General features: G+C 35.9%; 2 protein-coding genes across 2 annotated transcripts; both read left to right on the top strand.

The window, feature by feature from the left end:
* The first annotated feature begins 6483 nt into the window (after positions 1–6483).
* Positions 6484–9578, top strand: LOC139870904 (F-box protein At5g03100-like). The gene is made up of 4 exons (XM_071858666.1): positions 6484–6524; positions 7581–8519; positions 8809–8953; positions 9040–9578. Exons 2-4 carry the CDS (start codon positions 7629–7631, stop codon positions 9576–9578), a joined length of 1575 nt encoding a protein of 524 aa, XP_071714767.1. The 5' UTR covers positions 6484–6524; positions 7581–7628.
* Positions 9579–19095: 9517 nt separating this feature from the next.
* LOC139872635 (uncharacterized) lies at positions 19096–20611 on the top strand. Its single transcript, XM_071860548.1, has 2 exons — positions 19096–19522; positions 20277–20611. The coding sequence occupies exons 1-2, from the start codon at positions 19178–19180 to the stop codon at positions 20451–20453; spliced, it is 522 nt and encodes a 173-aa protein (XP_071716649.1). The 5' UTR covers positions 19096–19177; the 3' UTR covers positions 20454–20611.
* The last annotated feature ends 339 nt before the right edge of the window (positions 20612–20950 follow it).

The raw sequence follows: 20950 nt of genomic DNA, 5'->3' as shown, positions 1-20950 counted from the left end.
AGCTAAATCGAATCAATTTAGTTTGTTTTGTAGTTTAATGGTGGTCGACACTTTGTACCAAATGAAACAGGGATGAAGAAAATAAGAAGACAGGTAATATTCTTTAATCAAATTCAGTACAATCCAATGACCTGATATCAGATAAATAATCTAGCTGTGATTAGGATAATTAACATAATTCGTATCTTCTATATATCTATATATTTATATAACATTATTATATATAAATACTTGTATATATATGATCGTATAATATAAATACATATACTTATTTATGTATAACTGATTTTATATATCTATCTATATATATATATATATTTGTATTTATACAACTGAAATTTATATAATAGTATTTGTATTTATATATATCTATTTTGACTTCATTTGTATATGTATATTAAATATATAAGGGAACTTAATATCATTTATTATACAAATATCGAATATTGATTTTTAATAATAATACTTAACTAATATTATTAATAATAATAGGAATACTAATAATAATAATATTAATAATATCAATAATACTTGTACATATCGATTTTACAAATTATATATATATATATATATATATATATATATATATATATATATATATATATATATATATATATATATACCTTCATTTTAATAGCACTCAACTATTTATAAAATTTATATATATTACAATATATTAAAAGTCATATATACTTATATATAGCTTTACTTTTATTAGCAACTCAATGATTCTGTATTATTATTACTTTACATTTTTATTTCAAATGATTAACTTATATTTTGTTATTTTTAATTATCATTTTCACTTTCATTTATTTAAATATTTATATTTAATTACATATTTAGTTACAAACAAATTGTTCGTGAATCGTCGGGAATGGTCAAAGGGTAACTGATTAAATGAATATAGATTTCAAAACTTTCGAGACTCAATATTACAGATTTTGCTTATCGTATCGAAATCAAATAAGATTCAGGTTTAAATTTGGTCGGAAATTCCCGGGTCATCACACATGTTAGAGGAGGTAATGCCTTTTTTAAGTTGCTTCATGTTGTGGTACTGTATAAATTAGTTCTCTTAATTGTTTCAGCACTTTTTTGGTCATAATTGCGTATTTAACTTAGGTTGTCATATGCACACAGTTAGGGAATTATCATGGACTATTGTTACAAATTACAATTGTCAAAAATGGGTTACTTCAAATAGGGCTATATTTTAAATCGGTAAAAGATTAGTTTTGAGTAAAGCAAAATCACATAAACTCTTAAATGTAACAATTTATTAGGTTCTATATAACTTTGTCACAATAAATTTGACCACTCTCTGACTCTCATTAACCATATTTGACCTAACAAAATTGAACAATTTAACTTATTGTACTATGTTTTGCGAATTTGAATAGTCTATAGTAAAAGATGCACTTTCTTTCTAAGGTAGTTGCAGTGGAGTTTGCTATGCTATAACCGTAGTCAATCTTGACTTTGGGCTTATTTTCTTTCTTAACTCACTTAACCACTTTGACTTTTTACCAAAGCAAAATAACATTTGGTTGGAAAATTTGATCAGTGTGGGTTATCATGTTTCACCATTTTTAGTTAGCATATTTGACCAATGTGCTTTACAAACTCAAATCAAGTTGACCAACTTGAATAGTGTATTGAAAAGAATGAAATTTTCTTTCAAACTAGCTTCAATCCAATCCTTGCTTAAGAAATACTTTTAAACAATTATATAACTTTGATGCAAATATATAAAACTGCTTTATAATGATCTTCAGAAAATGTATAAAACTACTTTATGATGCACGTATATATATTGGGTAGTAAAATGAACTGTTTTATGATGCTCCTGGTAAAGATTTCGGTTATTGTTTAAAGTAATATAATTATTACCTCTACCCTTTGCTGAATTATGAGATGCACATTTTGTTCAAAGTAGTACTTTATTATTTAATTTGCATGCTTGAAATGCAATTAATTTATACGAGTTTAAAATTAGTGTGTAAATGTTGTTTTGCTCATTTTGTTTGAGTTTTGATACTGCCTTTATCATATCGTTAATTGATATAACATTTTATTGTCTTTATACCATTATATTGTCTTTAACATATCATTAATTTGCTTATATATGCTCATTTTAACAAGTTTATATATATTATATGAAGTACGGGCTCATTTAACCGTGTCATGCTTATTTGCTAAATGCTTAATTTAATGTGTATGCACCGCAAAGTGAAGCCGAGAAGAAAGACATTTGGTTTTAATGGACTCATTTAACCGTGTCATGCTTACGTGCTAACAAGTCTACTTTTAGTGGGAGTTTTTGTGTTAGGCCTCTTTGGTGTGGACAATACAAGGTTTTTTAATGGGTCACTTCGGCTAAAGTATGTGTGACCCATCCGTTGAACATATGGTTTTCATAGCCTTTATTTCTAATTCACGGTGTTGTATTCATGGCAATTTCATTTTATTTCCTTGGTGTTTTTTGTGGTTTAATTTATTACGGGCTTATTTATTTTTGTTATAATGTTGTTTGAAAAGAATTTCATACAAAATGTAATACATTAATATTACAACTGCATGTTTATTTCATCCACAACAATACTTGTGATATAGTCTTTATCATACCGTCAATTGATATAACATTTTACGATTCCCGTTGGTTTGATTAAGAGTAGTCGTGCAACGCACGGGCTCTTAACTCTTAAACCTTGAGGTCTTAGGGTTCGAGTCCGGTGGTGGACAAATGTAAATATTCGTGGAATTAATCGTATAGGGTGTGTGTATTTACCTTTTAAAAGAATATTTGTGATACTGTCTTTATATGTAAAATGGAGTTTTAAAAAAAATTCATTTGTGATTTGTTGCTTATTTGTCGTTTATTTATATGAATGTTCAATTTCAAGTTGATTGAAAAGACTGAATTTAGGCAATTTCGACTACAATTAGAAAGTGGCTATCCACTATATATGGATGTTAGTGGATTATTTGCTACCAATACTCTAATTCATGTGTATACAATATTGATGTCAACATTGTTTTCTACATTAGGTACTTTACACAATGACATAATTATGTTAGGGAAACAATTTTTTATAGCTACCGTTCAACGTACATGCTCTTAAAATCTATGTATAAACTGTAATTTATCAAAGTTTTATTAATGTATGTTGTTTACAAAAACAAATTTTACTAATTCAACCACAACAGTACTTTTAACACTTTTCTTATAATATCGTTATTTCATATATATAAGTTTAAAAACCAATAATGTTTGCGGATGAGTCTTCGTGCAACGCACGGGCTCATAAATCTAGTAATATAATATAATATAATAAAATAATTCATGAATGCCAAAAACGACTAATTTTTGCATTCTTTAGTAGATATGATTAAAATAAAATAAAATAATTAATAATAGGATTGCGGTTGATGGGTGAACCCAGTAGCACATATCGTGACCTGAGTCAACCTAAAAATTAAACTAAGTTTTTATGTTTTTTTTTGAAAAGCAAGTTAATTTTATTGATAAGGAAATTATACAAAGAGGATTACAATATGAGTAACACTAATTTGAGTGAAACTCGAGGATCTATACTAGACATAAAATAAGAAACTAACAAGATGAATACCCTAATTTCGGAGCATTATTATCAAACTTAACATCAATCGCCAATAACCATGCCATCTTTATCAAAGTTACCAAATCCAGCAGCAATCCATTGAGTCCTAAAATACTTGAACTCGTGTGGTTGCCATTGATCGATTACTTCTTTTCCTGGAGGATTATGTTTATCCAAATAACTTTTTAGTTTCTTTTTTTCTGAATTCCGTAAGTTCCACCTATCATCAAATTTATCATTTATAGATTCTTCAATTATAATCTCATCAGTATTACCATCAGTATTACCCTCATCATCTACTAATACATAAAAAGGATTGTTTGTTTCAATTCTATCTTTAGAATATGTCTTATTATTACCTTCACCATCAATGCCCTTCCCTTTATCTCCTTTCCTCAAAACATTATGATTTTGACTTTTCTGGGACTCCACATTCCAATCTGTTTCCTCCACATCAATATTGTCTTTAATACCATAATTATTCTTAACTGCATTTTGCTTGATACCTTTTGCTTCGGTTGACTGCCTTTGACTTTTATTATTATCAAAATTCAACTTCTGAAAAACCCTTCCTTTCTTACCAACAACTTTAAAGCCGTCCTCAACACACTGGTTATTTAAATCAACTGTTTCACCATCATTGTTGATTTTCAAAGCGTCTTTTAACACTTGTGCCGATACTTCATCTTCTGTTTTAGGCCTAATTTTACAAGTATTAAAAGAGTGGCCAAACACTTTGCAATGAGTGCATGAAGGCGGTTTCCATTGATAGATCACCTCAAGTTTACCCACTTTGGCTGGAAAAGAACCAATCACAGGATAGGAAAATTCGACAAAGCTAGGAAGGTCATCATTTGCATTGACTTCAGTCAAAACTCTAGCAAACCCTAGTCTTCCACTTTTACTCAAACATCTATCTGAAGTAACTTTGTCCATCAACATAGGCCTACCAATACCACTAACAAGTTTACCTATACTTCTGCCACTCCATAGTTCAATTGGAATATTGTGAATACAAATCCAAATTGGGACTTTTTCAGGTTCAATTTTTTCAAGCCAAACCCCAGGTTCCCACTGATTCACAAAAAAAGGAACATTATTAACTAACCATGGACCACTCTCAAGCACCTCCTTCATACCCTTTTCACTTTTAAATTTGCATAAATAAAATCCTGCAGCTGTTTTGACGATTTCTTTAAGGTCATACCTCTACCACATTCTCCTTAGATGGGCATTAACAACCCTATAATCCATAGAAGTTCCAATAAAATACCCATATAATTGAAGAGAAAATGCACTACCACCCTTCTTAACCTCCTCAGCGGAGAAAACAACTCTCTTTTGACCATTAGACATTAAAACAGGTGGAATGAATTCCATTTTTAATTCCTCTTCATCTTTGTTTTGTTTTAAGAAGTCAGCAAAAGTGACGTTTTGATTTACCCATGCTCTTGGGGTTTTATTATCTGTATTGCCTTGCCCATCACTAGTCTCAACTCCCTCCTTTGTTACAGATTTAATCCCAGGAACAACATTATCATTATCACCACTATTATTATCCTGCATATTCATTAATGTTACATTGCTACCCAATGTAAATTGGGAGAAATCATCAGGAACAATAATTGACTCTCTAAAACTATCATTCTTAAATAACTTAACAACATTCTCAGCAGCAGCCACTAGGTTTACATCAACCTCATTATAACTACCATCTGTTGAACTCTTAAAGAATACAACAGGACTAGCAGAAACAGTCGGCTTAGCAACAGCAATTGTTTCACCAATAGATTTAGCAATAATATCATCATTATTAACTACAATATCATCAATAGAATGATCAGTTATAGCAGAATTCTTACCATACCCACCTTTCTTCCTGTTACCCTTGCGTTTTTTAATTACTTCAGGGAGTATTTTTCATTAACAGTACTAGAAGAATCACCCGCATAAGGAACAAATTGAGGACTCTTCTTTTCTTTAGAAGAACCATCCCCAACATTTCACTTCACCCTTCCTCTTTCTAGTACTATAGGTTTTCAGAACCATCCCCTCTGAATCATGATTATCATTTGAGCCACCAGTAGTAATTAAGTATGATCTCTGCTTGGTTGGGTCCTGCATAGATCCATCACTTGTTACTTTAGTCCCAACAGCAGCCAATTTACCAGTCACGCCTTCATCCTCCTTGCAAGAAGATTCTGATGACGCGTGTATGCTCATCTGATCATCCATATGACACGAAGAATTACCGTCTTCATGTGCAACCGTATCCAATCTAGGCGATTGATTAGATCCGGTAGATTGATCGAAGGATCTTCCTTCATGTTCGTCATCTAACCCTATTTGCCTATTCCTCAAAACCCAAGGAAAAGTTTGCACCTTCTTTTTCTTCTTCCCTCCTGATGTTTTCTCCTCTTGAATTGTTGAATTGTTACTCAATTTAGGGTTACCAAAAACCCCCAAATCTCTAAAAAGATGTAAAATATGGAGAATCAAGGCTTCTAGTAGCACTAGCAAGTAGTAACTAGGTTGATTACATCGTTAGATTCAACTTGGTATGAAAGTAAGGATCGGAATTGATAGGTGGTATCAGATAAATTACGTAAAATTGAAGCAAAATTGTGAAATTGAAAGCGTGAAATAGAAATTAAAGATCTGTAAATCAGCTTACGTTACGTGAAAGCAGATCCCTTAATGCCAATTGATAGGTTATTAGTGTCAAGTGGTATTGAAGATACAAAAGAAGAAATCGATTAAAGTTTGATGCTAGATATCGCACAGAGAGAGAGAAAATTCATAGAGAGAGACTAAGTTTTTATGTTTAAAACCCTAATTAGTTTCCTGCGATAAAGAAACCATTTCACAGCATTCGCTTCGGCTTCCTCTCTTTCGTTTACGGTGAGTCTTTCTACACCTCTGCAATGAACATTTCGTGGATTACAAACTACAGTATATAATTCATCATAATCTCTGTTTACTTTCATAATAGATAACTGACTGATGATTAAATGATTAATTGATATTTCGGTTCTTTAAAACACATTAATTGAGTTGGACCCTTAATTTTATTTCAATACCAGTTGTACTGTTGATGGTGTATTAGGATATTAATCATTATAGCTAACAATTTAGCACTAAATTCACTTGTATTTCAGCTTCTGTAATGCTCTGTTTCTTTATCCATTAATTGTGTAATTTTGCTGGTGATTTTTTACTTTGTTAACATACACTTATAATATTTGCTTGACTTGTTCAACCATTTATTTCCTTTTGAGACCGTGACAATTTTGTGGGAGTATATATAGATATTTATATTCATATATGTATATGTGTGTGTGTGGGTGGGGGGTGAGTGTGTGTGTGTGGATGTGTGGCTGTGTATTTTGATTGTTTGTATGTCTACTTGAAATTACATATTTCTGCGCATTATATTATCCATGATATCTGTCATACTGTTGTGCATTACTGCTATATATGTTTTCTTTTATGGCTACTTTGTATGGTTGCATCTTCTTAGACGCACATAACTCTTACAAGTACGTATGCCCGCACTATTTCGTTTTGATGAGCATTCCTGGCCGGAGGTCCTTTAGGAAGCAATCTCTTGGCTCTCGAGTAGAGAGAGGGACGATCTTATCTAGTCGCGGGTTCTATACCCGCGGGTGGTGTAGTGACTTCCTTCTAGTCTAGGGTTCGAGGAATGATTGTCTACACTCCACCTCCCCCATACCCTATATTCGTGGGATTGGGTGTTGTTGTTGTTGTTGTTGTTGTTGTTGTACTTGTTACTTGAACTACTTGTACAGTCTTTATAATGCAGTTGTTCGAGTTTGGCAGCTAGTTTTTATCTGAAGTTCTCCTTTGATTTGTTGCAGTTATTGGTGTAATTTGGTCGGGTCTCATGTATAACATTATTTTTTGTACTTATTATATGAAATTACTTCTATTATGCAGTACGTGCTCTCGATGATATCCAAAATTTACCACCTGTAATTTGAAATAATGATGGAGGTCAAAGAAGAAGAAGAAGATAGATTAAGTGCGTTATGGGACAGTATTATTCTTGAAATTCTGATGCATTTACCATACACCCAAACTCAATGCGCCATTAAAACACTTACTCTCTCCAAACGGTGGCTACATCTTTGGACCGACTATTTTAATATCAAATACCACAATCCCATCTCTTCAATTTGGCCTTCCGCTTTTCCCGGGTTTGAGTATGTCGCCGAAACCCTAATTCAATGTCGCCGATCAAACCTCGCTAAATTCCATATTACCGGCAACTACAGTGATCTACTTCAACCACATGTCAACAATTGGATTCGGTACGCTGTTAATTGTGAAGTCAAAGACCTTGATATAATTTTTAATAATACTGAGTATGTGCTAGAGGACTTTTTTTTCATCAATTCATGTTTTACTCGTCTAAATTTGTTCGGTTGTGTATTTAATCCAACCGGTGCCATTAGCTGGAACAAACTTACAAGATTGTCTCTTTCGCATACGGAATTAGATGAAGATATGATTGAAAATATATTATCTGGATGTCCTGTATTAGAAACTTTTGAGTTAGGATACTGCAATGGTTATACGTTGCTCGATATTACTTCGAAGAGTGTTAAGAATTTGGTGATTACTGGATACGGTGATCCGGAAGCTGATGAATATCCAGACATTGTTAAAATCAATGCTCCATATATTTCGTCACTAACGATTGGTGGAAGTTTATTAGTGTGGAATATTTTGTTGTTGAACGTGTCCTCTTTAATCGAAGGTAACTTAAATTTCATTAAATGTGAGAATTCTGAGACGAGTGATGAAGATATGTTTGGACTAACTATATGCCTTCTTCATGCCAAGAAGCTCAATATTGGGATTTTATGTAATAAGGTAAGATTACTATTTTTTCATGTAATAAGGTAAGATTTTAATCTCATTTTTGTTCCTTTGTGTTCAGGGGCGGGACATAGTATTACCTAAAGGGGTTATCCGCCCCACATGGATTTAACTGAAAAAAAATTCTACACTAATATTTTTTATACCAAAAAATAAGGTTTTTATTAGTGTTTACCCCTGCTGACAATGAAAAATTTATTAAATTTTTACACCCGCCCCATCTGTATCTGGGTTCAAGGTTCAAGTTCCGCCACTGTTTATATTCTTATTTTATTTTTTGCAGGTTTTCTCCCGTTTGGAAGCTAGAGGTTTCAGTTTTCCATCAAACTTGAAGGTTTTGGATTCAGAGGACGAAGCTAATTCCTTAATTTGGCATGGTAGTTATGGTGATTCATTAAACACTATAGAAGAAGAAGAAGATTGGAAGTTATGATTCATTTAACGGTGTATAAGTTTTCTGTAGCATTATTGGTACTTTACATGTATGTATGACTGATGTGCGTTCTGTTGCAGTGTTTTCACACGAGGGTAAGATCCGCGAGCTCACTTGATGGTCGAATAACTGTAAAATTACTCGAAGATGAAACAAAAGTTAAAGATAGAATTAGTGCATTACCAGATGGCTTACTTATCGAAATTCTGTCCCGTTTACCAAAGACAAAATATGCCATTAGAACAAGTACACTATCTAAACGATGGAGACATATTTGGACTTACATTCCTACTCTTATTTTTAAACGTGGCTATGGAGATGATTTTTCGACCTCTGATTTTTTTATGTCTGTTGACCAAACCCTAGCTCAATGTCGCCATTTGAAGCTTAATAAATTCGAACTGCATTGCTGTCGTGGTTATGATATTCAGTTTGAATCACGAGTCAAGGATTGGATCCATCATGTTATTACTTTGAATGTTGAAGAACTTTATTTGGATTTATTTAATAGGGGCTTGGAAGCTGAGTTTGTGTTAGATGAGTTTTTTTACACCAATTCTTGTATTACAAAAATGACTTTACAGGGATGTATATTTACTCCCACGGGTGCAATTCTGTAACATCCCGCCTTTTTCCATTTACTTTTCCGTTTAACTATTTAAGTTCCGTTATATGTTCATAACACATCTCGTTAATACGCGTTTGAATTATCTCGTTTAGGTAATTCCCGTACCCGGTTCCTAAGTTGAGGGACTAAAGTTGCCAAATGGAGAAAGAGATGACTAGGTCAACTAGTCAACTCTTTCCTCTCCATTCATTCTATCACCTCCCCCAAAATAATACTTCACCTTTTCCTCTCAAACCCTCAAACCTTCAATCATCATCTAAATTCGTTCAAGGAGGATTCGATCAAAACAAATTGCATATTTGAACTCCTCGTGATCTCCTCTTCGTTTCCATACCGATTTCATCAATTTTGGGTAACTTTCTAAAATCACTAATTCTTGTGTTCTTGAGATTTTTAAGTTATAAGGTTGTTAATTAGTGTCTATGGCTCGAGTCTAGTTTGTTTATGTGATTTGTATGCTCGTTTTTGATATTTTGATGTAACTAGTTCATATTGAAAGAATGCTTGCTTAATCTTGAGTTTTAGGTGTTCATATGTTGTTGAATGATGAAAGTTCATGTTTTAATTGTGTCCTAACATCACTAGCTTCAAATTGGTATGTAGGTTGACATGGATTAGTTTCATATGCAAGATTGTTGAATTTGTGATTTTGGATTAGGGTTTGATGAGCTTTACATGAACTTTTGATGCGTCAAATGCTATGAGATATTGTTGTTAAGTGTTTTGTTGCAATGTGTGTTTGATTACCTTCGAAACGGCATAACGTACATGTAAATTGGTTGCCCGAATCATAAAATGCGTTTTTGGAACTTAAACTTTGATTATGAATGTTTAATTACAGTTTTTGGTTGTTGTAAGTGGAAGTTTGATTGATGAAATGTACTTAGTTGTATTCCTCGTCAAAATACCTTTCCAACGATATATAATAGGCATTATAAGTGTTTGCGGGTCAAGAGTTGGGTTGGAAAAGGTTTTGGCTCGTGCATACTTTGGAAAAACAGAATCAGACCTGCACAGAGGGTGGCGCGGCGCGCCCCTACCCCGCGCGGCGCGCCAAATGGCCTGGCCAGAATTCTGTCCAACTTGGTCAATTTTTGAATAATGTTTGGCATGCTACGCACCTCCGATTAACATGTAACTTGGCCAACATGCTCATATATGATTTCTAAGATTAGAAAAATAGTTCGGAACCCGACCCGAACGTGTTGACTTTCGTTGACTTTGACCGACCAAAGTTTGACTTTTTGTCAAACTTAACCAAATGATTATGCAACCTTCCTAACTTAATTATATACTTGTATCTTGCATGAAACTTGGCAATTTGATTTCACATGCTAAATAATCGAGTCGTAACGAGCCATAGGACTAATTGAACATCTTTGACCTATCGTGTTTACCGTTATTGATACAACCTATTGTTTAGGTCAAGACTAGCATTGTTCTTTGCACACGTTTACTTGTTGAAGTACTTTACTACTCGTGCACTCAAGGTGAGATCATAGTCCCACTTTTACTCTTTTTGAACTTATATTTGGGATGAGAAAACATAAACGATTCTTTTGAACTAAGTGAACACAAGTACAGGAAAACAAACATTCTACATACGAGTTTAGAACAAAATCCTCAATTCGATTATCATTAGTTACACTTGCCGGGTGTAAGCGAGAACTTATGTTGTATGGATCCATATGGGTTTGACAAACCCTCATTCAAACGGTTCGCTACCGTTTACGAATGAAATATATTTTCGAGAAACAGTGTATGTTCTAGCACTAAGTGATGGGGTTCAATGGAAGGAAACGTTAAGCATTGATAATTGGGTGCTCGTGAAACAAACTTTTGGAATGTATTACTATTATTTCATTGATGCAAATCTTGTGGTTCACTTGTACTTACTTACTTAAACCTATGATTTCACCAACGTTTTCGTTGACAGATTTCTATGTTTTTCTCAGGTCCTTGAACGATACATGATACATGCTTCCGCTCATTATTTGATACTTGCATTGGATGTCGAGTATATGTGCATTTCATGGAGCGTCTTTTGACCTTACTTTAAACCGTGTCGCCTAGATTTCATTCGTATTATAACGTTGTAACTTAACTATTGGTTGAACAATTCTTGTAAACTTTGGGAACAATCTTTATTTTGAAATGAAGGCGACATATCTTTTGGTCAAACGTTGTTTTAAAGACTTATGACCACGTAACGGGACCTAAGTAGACGGCGCCGTCAATGACGATTTGGTCGGGTCGCTACAGATGGTATCAGAGCGTTGGTTGTAGGGATTTAGAGTTCATTAGTGTCAACCCCGAGTCATAGGGTACATTGGTGAGTCTAGACTACAACCGGCATATAGACTTGAAGTAGGAATTACTTGACTACTTGTGCATTTATACTCGAACGTTTCTACTCATATCTACTCTTAGTTCATCTTAATCTCACGTTGTTTAATTTGATTGACACGCCACCTTGACTATATGAAATGATGTCGAATGCACATATGAATTAGGGTAATATAATTTCCGGGATTATATTACGGTGACTCGTATGAACGTTCCGACATTATGACATAAAGAATTTAAGGCGAGTGAAAAAAAAAAAAAAAAAAAAAAAAAAAAAAAAAAAAAAAAAAACTTCTCTTTATCTTTATTCTATATCACGGTTAGTATTATTGAGAATACTAATCAATGATATTCTTGTGTCTTGAAGGAACAATGGCTCCTCGTCGTGTACGCCGCAATGAAACTCCCGAACAAGCTCTCGAACGGATGATAGCTACCGCCGTAGATGCGGCCATGGCCGGTCACTCATCCAACAACAATAATAATAACAACCACAACAACAACAACAACAACAACAACAACAATGGAGCCGGAAACTCAAACGAGGGATGCTCCTATAAAGCTTTCATGGGGTGCAAACCTCACACTTTTGATGGAACCGGGGGACCGGTCGTGCTCACCCGATGGTTTGAGCAAACGGAAGCCGTCTTTAGCATAAGCGGTTGTCGGGACCAAGACAAGGTCAAATACTCCACTCACACTTTCTCCGGAATTGCTCTAACATGGTGGAACACCTATGTTCAATCGGTGGGTACCGATGAAGCTCATGCCCTCTCTTGGGCCGACCTAAAGGAAAAGATGATTGTTGAATATTTTCCGCGCGAAGAAACCCGAAAGCTTGAGGAAGAACTAAGAGCTTTGAAAGCGGTCGGAAACGACCTTAAAGCTTATAATCAACGCTTCGCCGAACTATCCTTGATGTGTCCTAATCTTGTTAACCCCGAATCTCAAAGGATTGAGCTCTACATGCTCGGTCTTCCAAAAAGCATCAAACAAGGGGTGATGTCATCCAAACCCACTACTCATCAAGCCGCTATGAACATGGCTCGCCAACTAATCGAAACTGTTGACGAAATCGTAGTTCTGGCACCTAAAGCCGAGGATAAATCGAGCGGCAACAAAAGAAAGTGGGAACCCTCCCAATCAAGCAACAACAACTTTGCTAAGAAGCCTTACACCTCCGACGGCAAGAAAGGTTATGCCGGGAACCTACCTCTTTGCAACAAATGCAACAAACATCACTTTGGCGAATGTAGTAAGATAATTTGCCACCGGTGCCAAGGAGTTGGTCATAAGGCCAACGATTGTAAAAGTGCCACTCCCGTCGCTCGAAAGTGGCCCAATGCACCAAAGACGGGCACTTGTTACGAATGTGGCCAAACGGGTCATTATAGAAATGCATGCCCGAAAAGGAAAGATAACACCAATACGCGCGGCCGAGCTTTCAACATCAACACCGAGGAAGCCCGGGATGACACTGAACTAGTCACGGGTACGTTTCTTCTCAACAATTCTTATGTCTCTTGCTTATTCGATTCGGGTGCCGATAAATGCTTTGTATCCAAGACTTTGACTCATTCTTTTAACACTCCACCTCTTCCATTAGATACCACTTATACCATTGAAGTAGCTAACGGAAAACTATTAAGTGCCGACACATATTACCGGGGGTGTACGTTAAACATTTTGGGTAAGGAATTTGAAATTGACTTGATACCCATGGAACTAGGAAGCTTTGATGTAATAATCGGTATGAATTGGTTAGTCAAAACGAAATCTCACATTCTTTGTGATCTTAACGCAATCCGAATTCCTATCGAGAATGGTGAACCTTTGATTGTTTATGGCGATAAGAATTGCACCAGACTCAACCTCGTTTCGTGCCTTAAAGTTAGAAAACTACTTCGTAAGGGTTGTTTTGCGATCCTTGCCCACGTTAAGAAAGTCGAGTCCGATGAGAAGCACATCGATGATGTGCCAATTGTTAGTGACTATTCCGATGTATTTCCCGATGAATTGCCGGGTCTTCCGCCTCATCGACCGGTTGAATTCCAAATCGATCTTATTCCGGGAGCCGCACCCGTAGCGCGTGCACCATATAGACTCGCTCCATCTGAAATGCAAGAATTGCAAAGTCAAATCCAAGAACTACTTGATCGTGGTTTTATCCAACCTAGCCATTCACCTTGGGGCGCTCCGATTTTGTTTGTTAAAAAGAAAGACGGATCCCTACGAATGTGCATTGATTATCGCGAACTAAATAAATTGACGGTTAAGAACCGATATCCTCTTCCTCGCATCGATGACCTCTTTGATCAACTACAAGGGTCTTGTGTATATTCGAAAATCGATCTCCGCTCGGGTTATCATCAATTGAGGGTTAAGGGGGAAGATGTCTCCAAAACCGCTTTCCGAACTCGTTATGGTAGTTATGAATTCCTTGTCATGCCATTTGGTCTCACTAACGCACCGGCGGTGTTCATGGATCTTATGAACCGCGTGTGCAAACCGTATCTCGATAAATTCGTTATTGTGTTCATCGATGACATATTGATCTATTCTAAAAATGAAGAAGAGCACGAACAACATCTCCGACTTGTGCTTGAACTTTTAAGACAAGAACAACTCTATGCCAAATTCTCCAAGTGTGAATTTTGGTTAAAGGAAGTTCAATTTCTTGGTCATGTTGTAAGTGACCAAGGTATTAAAGTCGATCCATCGAAAATCGAAGCCATTAGCAAATGGGAGACTCCTACTACTCCTACTCACATTCGTCAATTTTTGGGTCTCGCCGGGTACTATCGTAGATTCATCGAAAATTTCTCTTTGGTTGCACGTCCTCTAACCGCCTTGACTCACAAGGGAAAGAAATTCATTTGGGCGACCGAACATGAATCCGCATTCCAAATCTTGAAAACGAAGCTAACCACCGCTCCTATCTTGTCACTTCCCGAAGGCAATGATGACTTTGTTGTATATTGCGATGCCTCAAAACATGGTTTTGGGTGTGTATTGATGCAACGAACGAAAGTCATTGCTTATGCTTCTCGACAACTTAAAATTCATGAACGAAACTATACGACACATGATCTCGAACTCGGAGCCGTTGTCTTTGCACTTAAAATGTGGAGACACTATCTTTATGGAACCAAGAGTACTATCTTTACCGACCACAAAAGTCTCCAACACATTTTCGATCAAAAGCAACTAAACATGAGACAACGACGGTGGATTGAAACTTTGAACGATTACGATTGCGAGCTTCGTTACCATCCCGGGAAGGCAAATGTAGTAGCCGATGCCTTAAGTCGAAAAGAAAGAGTGGTGCCTCTCCGTGTCCGAGCTTTAAACATCACCATTCACACCAACCTTAATAGCCAAATTCGGGTAGCCCAAGATGAGGCTCTTAAGGATGAAAACATCTCTCTCGAACACTTGAACGTCCTCACCTCTCGATTCGAAGTTAAAGAAACCGGACTCCGATATTTCGCCGGAAGAATTTGGGTGCCTAGTTATGGGGACCTACGAAGCCTTATTTTAGATGAAGCCCATAAGTCACGATACTCGATTCACCCCGGTGCCAATAAGATGTACCACGACCTTAAACAGCTATATTGGTGGCCGAATATCAAAAGGGAAGTAGCTACTTATGTTTCCAAGTGTTTGACATGTTCCAAAGTCAAAGCCGAACACCAAAGACCGTCCGGACTACTTCGACAACCCGAGATCCCGCAATGGAAGTGGGAAGGGATAACGATGGATTTTATCACCAAACTACCAAAAACGACGGGCGGTTATGATACCATTTGGGTTATTGTTGACCGTCTCACCAAATCCGCACACTTCCTTGCCATGAAAGAAACGGACAAAATGGAGAAACTTGCACAACTTTACATTAAGGAGATCGTAGCCCGACACGGTGTACCTTTATCGATTATCTCCGACCGAGATGGCCGTTTCGTTTCTAGATTTTGGCGTACATTGCAAGAAGCGTTGGGAACACGTTTAGACATGAGCACCGCATATCATCCTCAAACCGATGGACAAAGCGAACGTACAATTCAAACCTTAGAGGACATGTTACGAGCTTGCGTGGTTGATTTCGGAAAAGCTTGGGACAAGCACTTACCTCTCGCCGAGTTCTCTTACAACAATAGTTATCACGCGAGTATTAAAGCCGCACCCTTTGAAGCGCTATATGGCCGCAAATGTCGTTCACCTCTTTGTTGGGCCGAGGTAGGCGACGTGCAAATCACCGGACCCGAACTCATTCACGAAACCACCGAGAAAATCGTTCAAATCCGAGATAGGCTTAGGACGGCCCGAAGTCGTCAAAAGAGCTATACCGACAAACGACGCAACGATCTTGAATTCCAAGTCGGGGACCGAGTAATGTTAAAAGTCGCACCTTGGAAGGGTGTAATCCGTTTTGGGAAACGCGGGAAGCTAAATCCGCGGTATATTGGTCCTTTCGAAATCTTGGAGCGTATTGGAACCGTTGCTTATCGTTTAGATCTTCCGCCTCAATTGAACTCCGTTCATCCTACCTTCCATGTATCTAACTTGAAAAAGTGTCTTGCCGAACCCGATATCGTCATCCCTCTCGAAGAACTTACTATTGATGACAAACTTCATTTTGTGGAGGAACCGGTTGAAATTGTGGACACCTCCGTCAAGACATTGAAACAAAGCCGAATCCCGATTGTCAAGGTTCGTTGGAATGCCAAAAGAGGACCCGAGTTTACTTGGGAAAGACAAGATCAAATGCAAAGGAAGTATCCTCATCTATTCGTGAATTCGGAAACGCAAGATCTCGAGGAAGAAACAACGACTACTACGCCTACTTAAATTTCGGGACGAAATTTCTTTTAAGGTGTAGGTAATGTAACATCCCGCCTTTTTCCATTTACTTTTCCGTTTAACTATTTAAGTTCCGTTATATGTTCATAACACATCTCGTTAATACGCGTTTGAATTATCTCGTTTAGGTAATTCCCGTACCCGGTTCCTAAGTTGAGGGACTAAAGTTGCCAAATGGAGAAAGAGATGACTAGGTCAACTAGTCAACTCTTTCCTCTCCATTCATTCTATCACCTCCCCCAAAATAATACTTCACCTTTTCCTCTCAAACCCTCAAACCTTCAATCATCATCTAAATTCGTTCAAGGAGGATTCGATCAAAACAAATTGCATATTTGAACTCCTCGTGATCTCCTCTTCGTTTCCATACCGATTTCATCAATTTTGGGTAACTTTCTAAAATCACTAATTCTTGTGTTCTTGAGATTTTTAAGTTATAAGGTTGTTAATTAGTGTCTATGGCTCGAGTCTAGTTTGTTTATGTGATTTGTATGCTCGTTTTTGATATTTTGATGTAACTAGTTCATATTGAAAGAATGCTTGCTTAATCTTGAGTTTTAGGTGTTCATATGTTGTTGAATGATGAAAGTTCATGTTTTAATTGTGTCCTAACATCACTAGCTTCAAATTGGTATGTAGGTTGACATGGATTAGTTTCATATGCAAGATTGTTGAATTTGTGATTTTGGATTAGGGTTTGATGAGCTTTACATGAACTTTTGATGCGTCAAATGCTATGAGATATTGTTGTTAAGTGTTTTGTTGCAATGTGTGTTTGATTACCTTCGAAACGGCATAACGTACATGTAAATTGGTTGCCCGAATCATAAAATGCGTTTTTGGAACTTAAACTTTGATTATGAATGTTTAATTACAGTTTTTGGTTGTTGTAAGTGGAAGTTTGATTGATGAAATGTACTTAGTTGTATTCCTCGTCAAAATACCTTTCCAACGATATATAATAGGCATTATAAGTGTTTGCGGGTCAAGAGTTGGGTTGGAAAAGGTTTTGGCTCGTGCATACTTTGGAAAAACAGAATCAGACCTGCACAGAGGGTGGCGCGGCGCGCCCCTACCCCGCGCGGCGCGCCAAATGGCCTGGCCAGAATTCTGTCCAACTTGGTCAATTTTTGAATAATGTTTGGCATGCTACGCACCTCCGATTAACATGTAACTTGGCCAACATGCTCATATATGATTTCTAAGATTAGAAAAATAGTTCGGAACCCGACCCGAACGTGTTGACTTTCGTTGACTTTGACCGACCAAAGTTTGACTTTTTGTCAAACTTAACCAAATGATTATGCAACCTTCCTAACTTAATTATATACTTGTATCTTGCATGAAACTTGGCAATTTGATTTCACATGCTAAATAATCGAGTCGTAACGAGCCATAGGACTAATTGAACATCTTTGACCTATCGTGTTTACCGTTATTGATACAACCTATTGTTTAGGTCAAGACTAGCATTGTTCTTTGCACACGTTTACTTGTTGAAGTACTTTACTACTCGTGCACTCAAGGTGAGATCATAGTCCCACTTTTACTCTTTTTGAACTTATATTTGGGATGAGAAAACATAAACGATTCTTTTGAACTAAGTGAACACAAGTACAGGAAAACAAACATTCTACATACGAGTTTAGAACAAAATCCTCAATTCGATTATCATTAGTTACACTTGCCGGGTGTAAGCGAGAACTTATGTTGTATTGATCCATATGGGTTTGACAAACCCTCATTCAAACGGTTCGCTACCGTTTACGAATGAAATATATTTTCGAGAAACAGTGTATGTTCTAGCACTAAGTGATGGGGTTCAATGGAAGGAAACGTTAAGCATTGATAATTGGGTGCTCGTGAAACAAACTTTTGGAATGTATTACTATTATTTCATTGATGCAAATCTTGTGGTTCACTTGTACTTACTTACTTAAACCTATGATTTCACCAACGTTTTCGTTGACAGATTTCTATGTTTTTCTCAGGTCCTTGAACGATACATGATACATGCTTCCGCTCATTATTTGATACTTGCATTGGATGTCGAGTATATGTGCATTTCATGGAGCGTCTTTTGACCTTACTTTAAACCGTGTCGCCTAGATTTCATTCGTATTATAACGTTGTAACTTAACTATTGGTTGAACAATTCTTGTAAACTTTGGGAACAATCTTTATTTTGAAATGAAGGCGACATATCTTTTGGTCAAACGTTGTTTTAAAGACTTATGACCACGTAACGGGACCTAAGTAGACGGCGCCGTCAATGACGATTTGGTCGGGTCGCTACAAATTCATTGGGAAAAACTTAAGCGTTTGTGTATTAATCGTGGGATTTTAAATGAAGATTTGATTGAAAATATATTATCCGGAAGTCCTATGTTGGAAACTTTGGAGTTGATAAATTGCTCTGGTTATATGCGGCTCGATGTTACTTCAAAGAGTGTTAAGAACTTGATATTTAGAGGATACTTGGATGTTGAAGATGAATTTAATTTTCCAGATATGATTGAAATTAATGCACCTTATATTCTGTCACTAACAATCTGCCATGAGTTGTTGTTAGGGAAGCTTGTGTTGCTAAATGTGGGTTCTTTAATCAATGCTCACTTGGATTATTCCATGGATATGATTTATACTATCAGGCAAGAACAGATCCTTAAAGAACTTATACTCAGCCTTCAACATGTAAAGGAGGTCAAAATTGGGATTGATTGCTTTAAGGTAAATTTACTTTTTATTCTTGTGCGCGTCTTGTTAAACGGGTCAGGTTGGGTCGGTTTGGGTAACAGGTCAAAACGGTTTTTGGGTTGAAATGGATCATGGGTCAAATGGGTCAGGTTGGGTCGGTTTGGGTAACAGATCGAAACGGGTAAATGGTCAAATGGGTCAAATAGGTCCAAACAGGTCATATTATTTTACATTTGTTTTTTTTTTTACATTTATTATATTGTTTTTTTCATTAATATAGTTATATAGTTACAGTTATTATATATATATATATATATATATATATATATATATATATATATATATATATATATATATATATATATATATATATATATATATATATATAAGAAAATATTAATATACATAATAATTAATATAACCATTAATACTTTCATAAATGATTGACGGATGAAACTTGTTATGCTCGACCCATTTGACCCATTCACAATACCCATTAGACTTGTCTCTATTTATTGATACTTTAGGATTTGATACCCGTTTGACCCGTTCTTTTATATATTGTATAAGACCCAATAGTTGGAGAAAAACTCATTGGACCTTTTTTTAAGTTTTGGTTTACATTGCCAAGCCTAATTTTTTACAATACCCAATTGACCTGAAACCTTGACCCATTTGACCCAAGTTTGAGAGTATGGGTCACAATAGCCAAGTATAGTTGTTACGCAACTGGTATATCTTGCTAGTTCTGTAACAAATTCATCTTTTTAATGTATTTTCTTTGTAGGCTTTCTTCCGTTTGGAAGCTACAGGTTTTGCATTCCCATCAAACTTGAAGGTTCTTGATTCATTGGAGGGGATACCTGATTGGTCAGATTGGTCCGATTTAGATGGTAGCGATGAGGATAGTGATCATGATTCAATTACAAATGGAGATTGGAAGGAACTTAGATCAAGTAGTTAATGGTGTTCTTAAATTTGTCACTTTGAATGCTTGTTTAATTGCAAAAATCCAACTGTTTGCAATTTGTATCAAATATCTTGCACCTGTTTCGGCCCGGAAGTCTTGATTTTACTTTGTTGACCACAAAATAATATGCATTGCAAGGCACTAACATTTTTATTAACAAACTCTTATTAAAACTTTTATTAGCAAATTATGATTATGTTACATTCTAACACGGGGAATTGCCAAAATTATACTATTTTTCAAAGTTTTCTAACAAAATATACTTTTTAAAAAAAAATTGGCAAGTTACACCATTAAGTCGACCTACAATTTGGTCGTAAGTGTGGTCGACTACCTTATTTTTCAAGGTAGTCGACCAAAAAATGAAAGGGGCGACCACTTTCTTGGTCGACCACCACACAAATTTGATGGGTAAATTCCACATACATGATATGACTAATATAGAGTGGGTTCCACATACATGACTATTTGGTAAACCACTTACACACACA

This window comes from Rutidosis leptorrhynchoides, chromosome 10, assembly GCF_046630445.1.
Source record: "Rutidosis leptorrhynchoides isolate AG116_Rl617_1_P2 chromosome 10, CSIRO_AGI_Rlap_v1, whole genome shotgun sequence".
Lineage (NCBI taxonomy): Eukaryota > Viridiplantae > Streptophyta > Magnoliopsida > Asterales > Asteraceae > Rutidosis > Rutidosis leptorrhynchoides.
This window is presented reverse-complemented; position numbering and strand designations above follow the sequence as displayed.

Bases quoted from the DNA above. Each gene is read 5' to 3' on its own strand.
- LOC139870904 (XM_071858666.1), top strand. From the start codon at position 7,629: ATGATGGAGGTCAAAGAAGAAGAAGAAGATAGATTAAGTGCGTTATGG. The intron at 8,520-8,808 runs GTAAGATTACTA...TATTTTTTGCAG, and splicing joins TTGGGATTTTATGTAATAAG to GTTTTCTCCCGTTTGGAAGC. The intron at 8,954-9,039 runs TATGATTCATTT...TTCTGTTGCAGT, and splicing joins AGAAGAAGAAGATTGGAAGT to GTTTTCACACGAGGGTAAGA.
- LOC139872635 (XM_071860548.1), top strand. From the start codon at position 19,178: ATGTTGGAAACTTTGGAGTTGATAAATTGCTCTGGTTATATGCGGCTC. The intron at 19,523-20,276 runs GTAAATTTACTT...TTTTCTTTGTAG, and splicing joins TTGGGATTGATTGCTTTAAG to GCTTTCTTCCGTTTGGAAGC.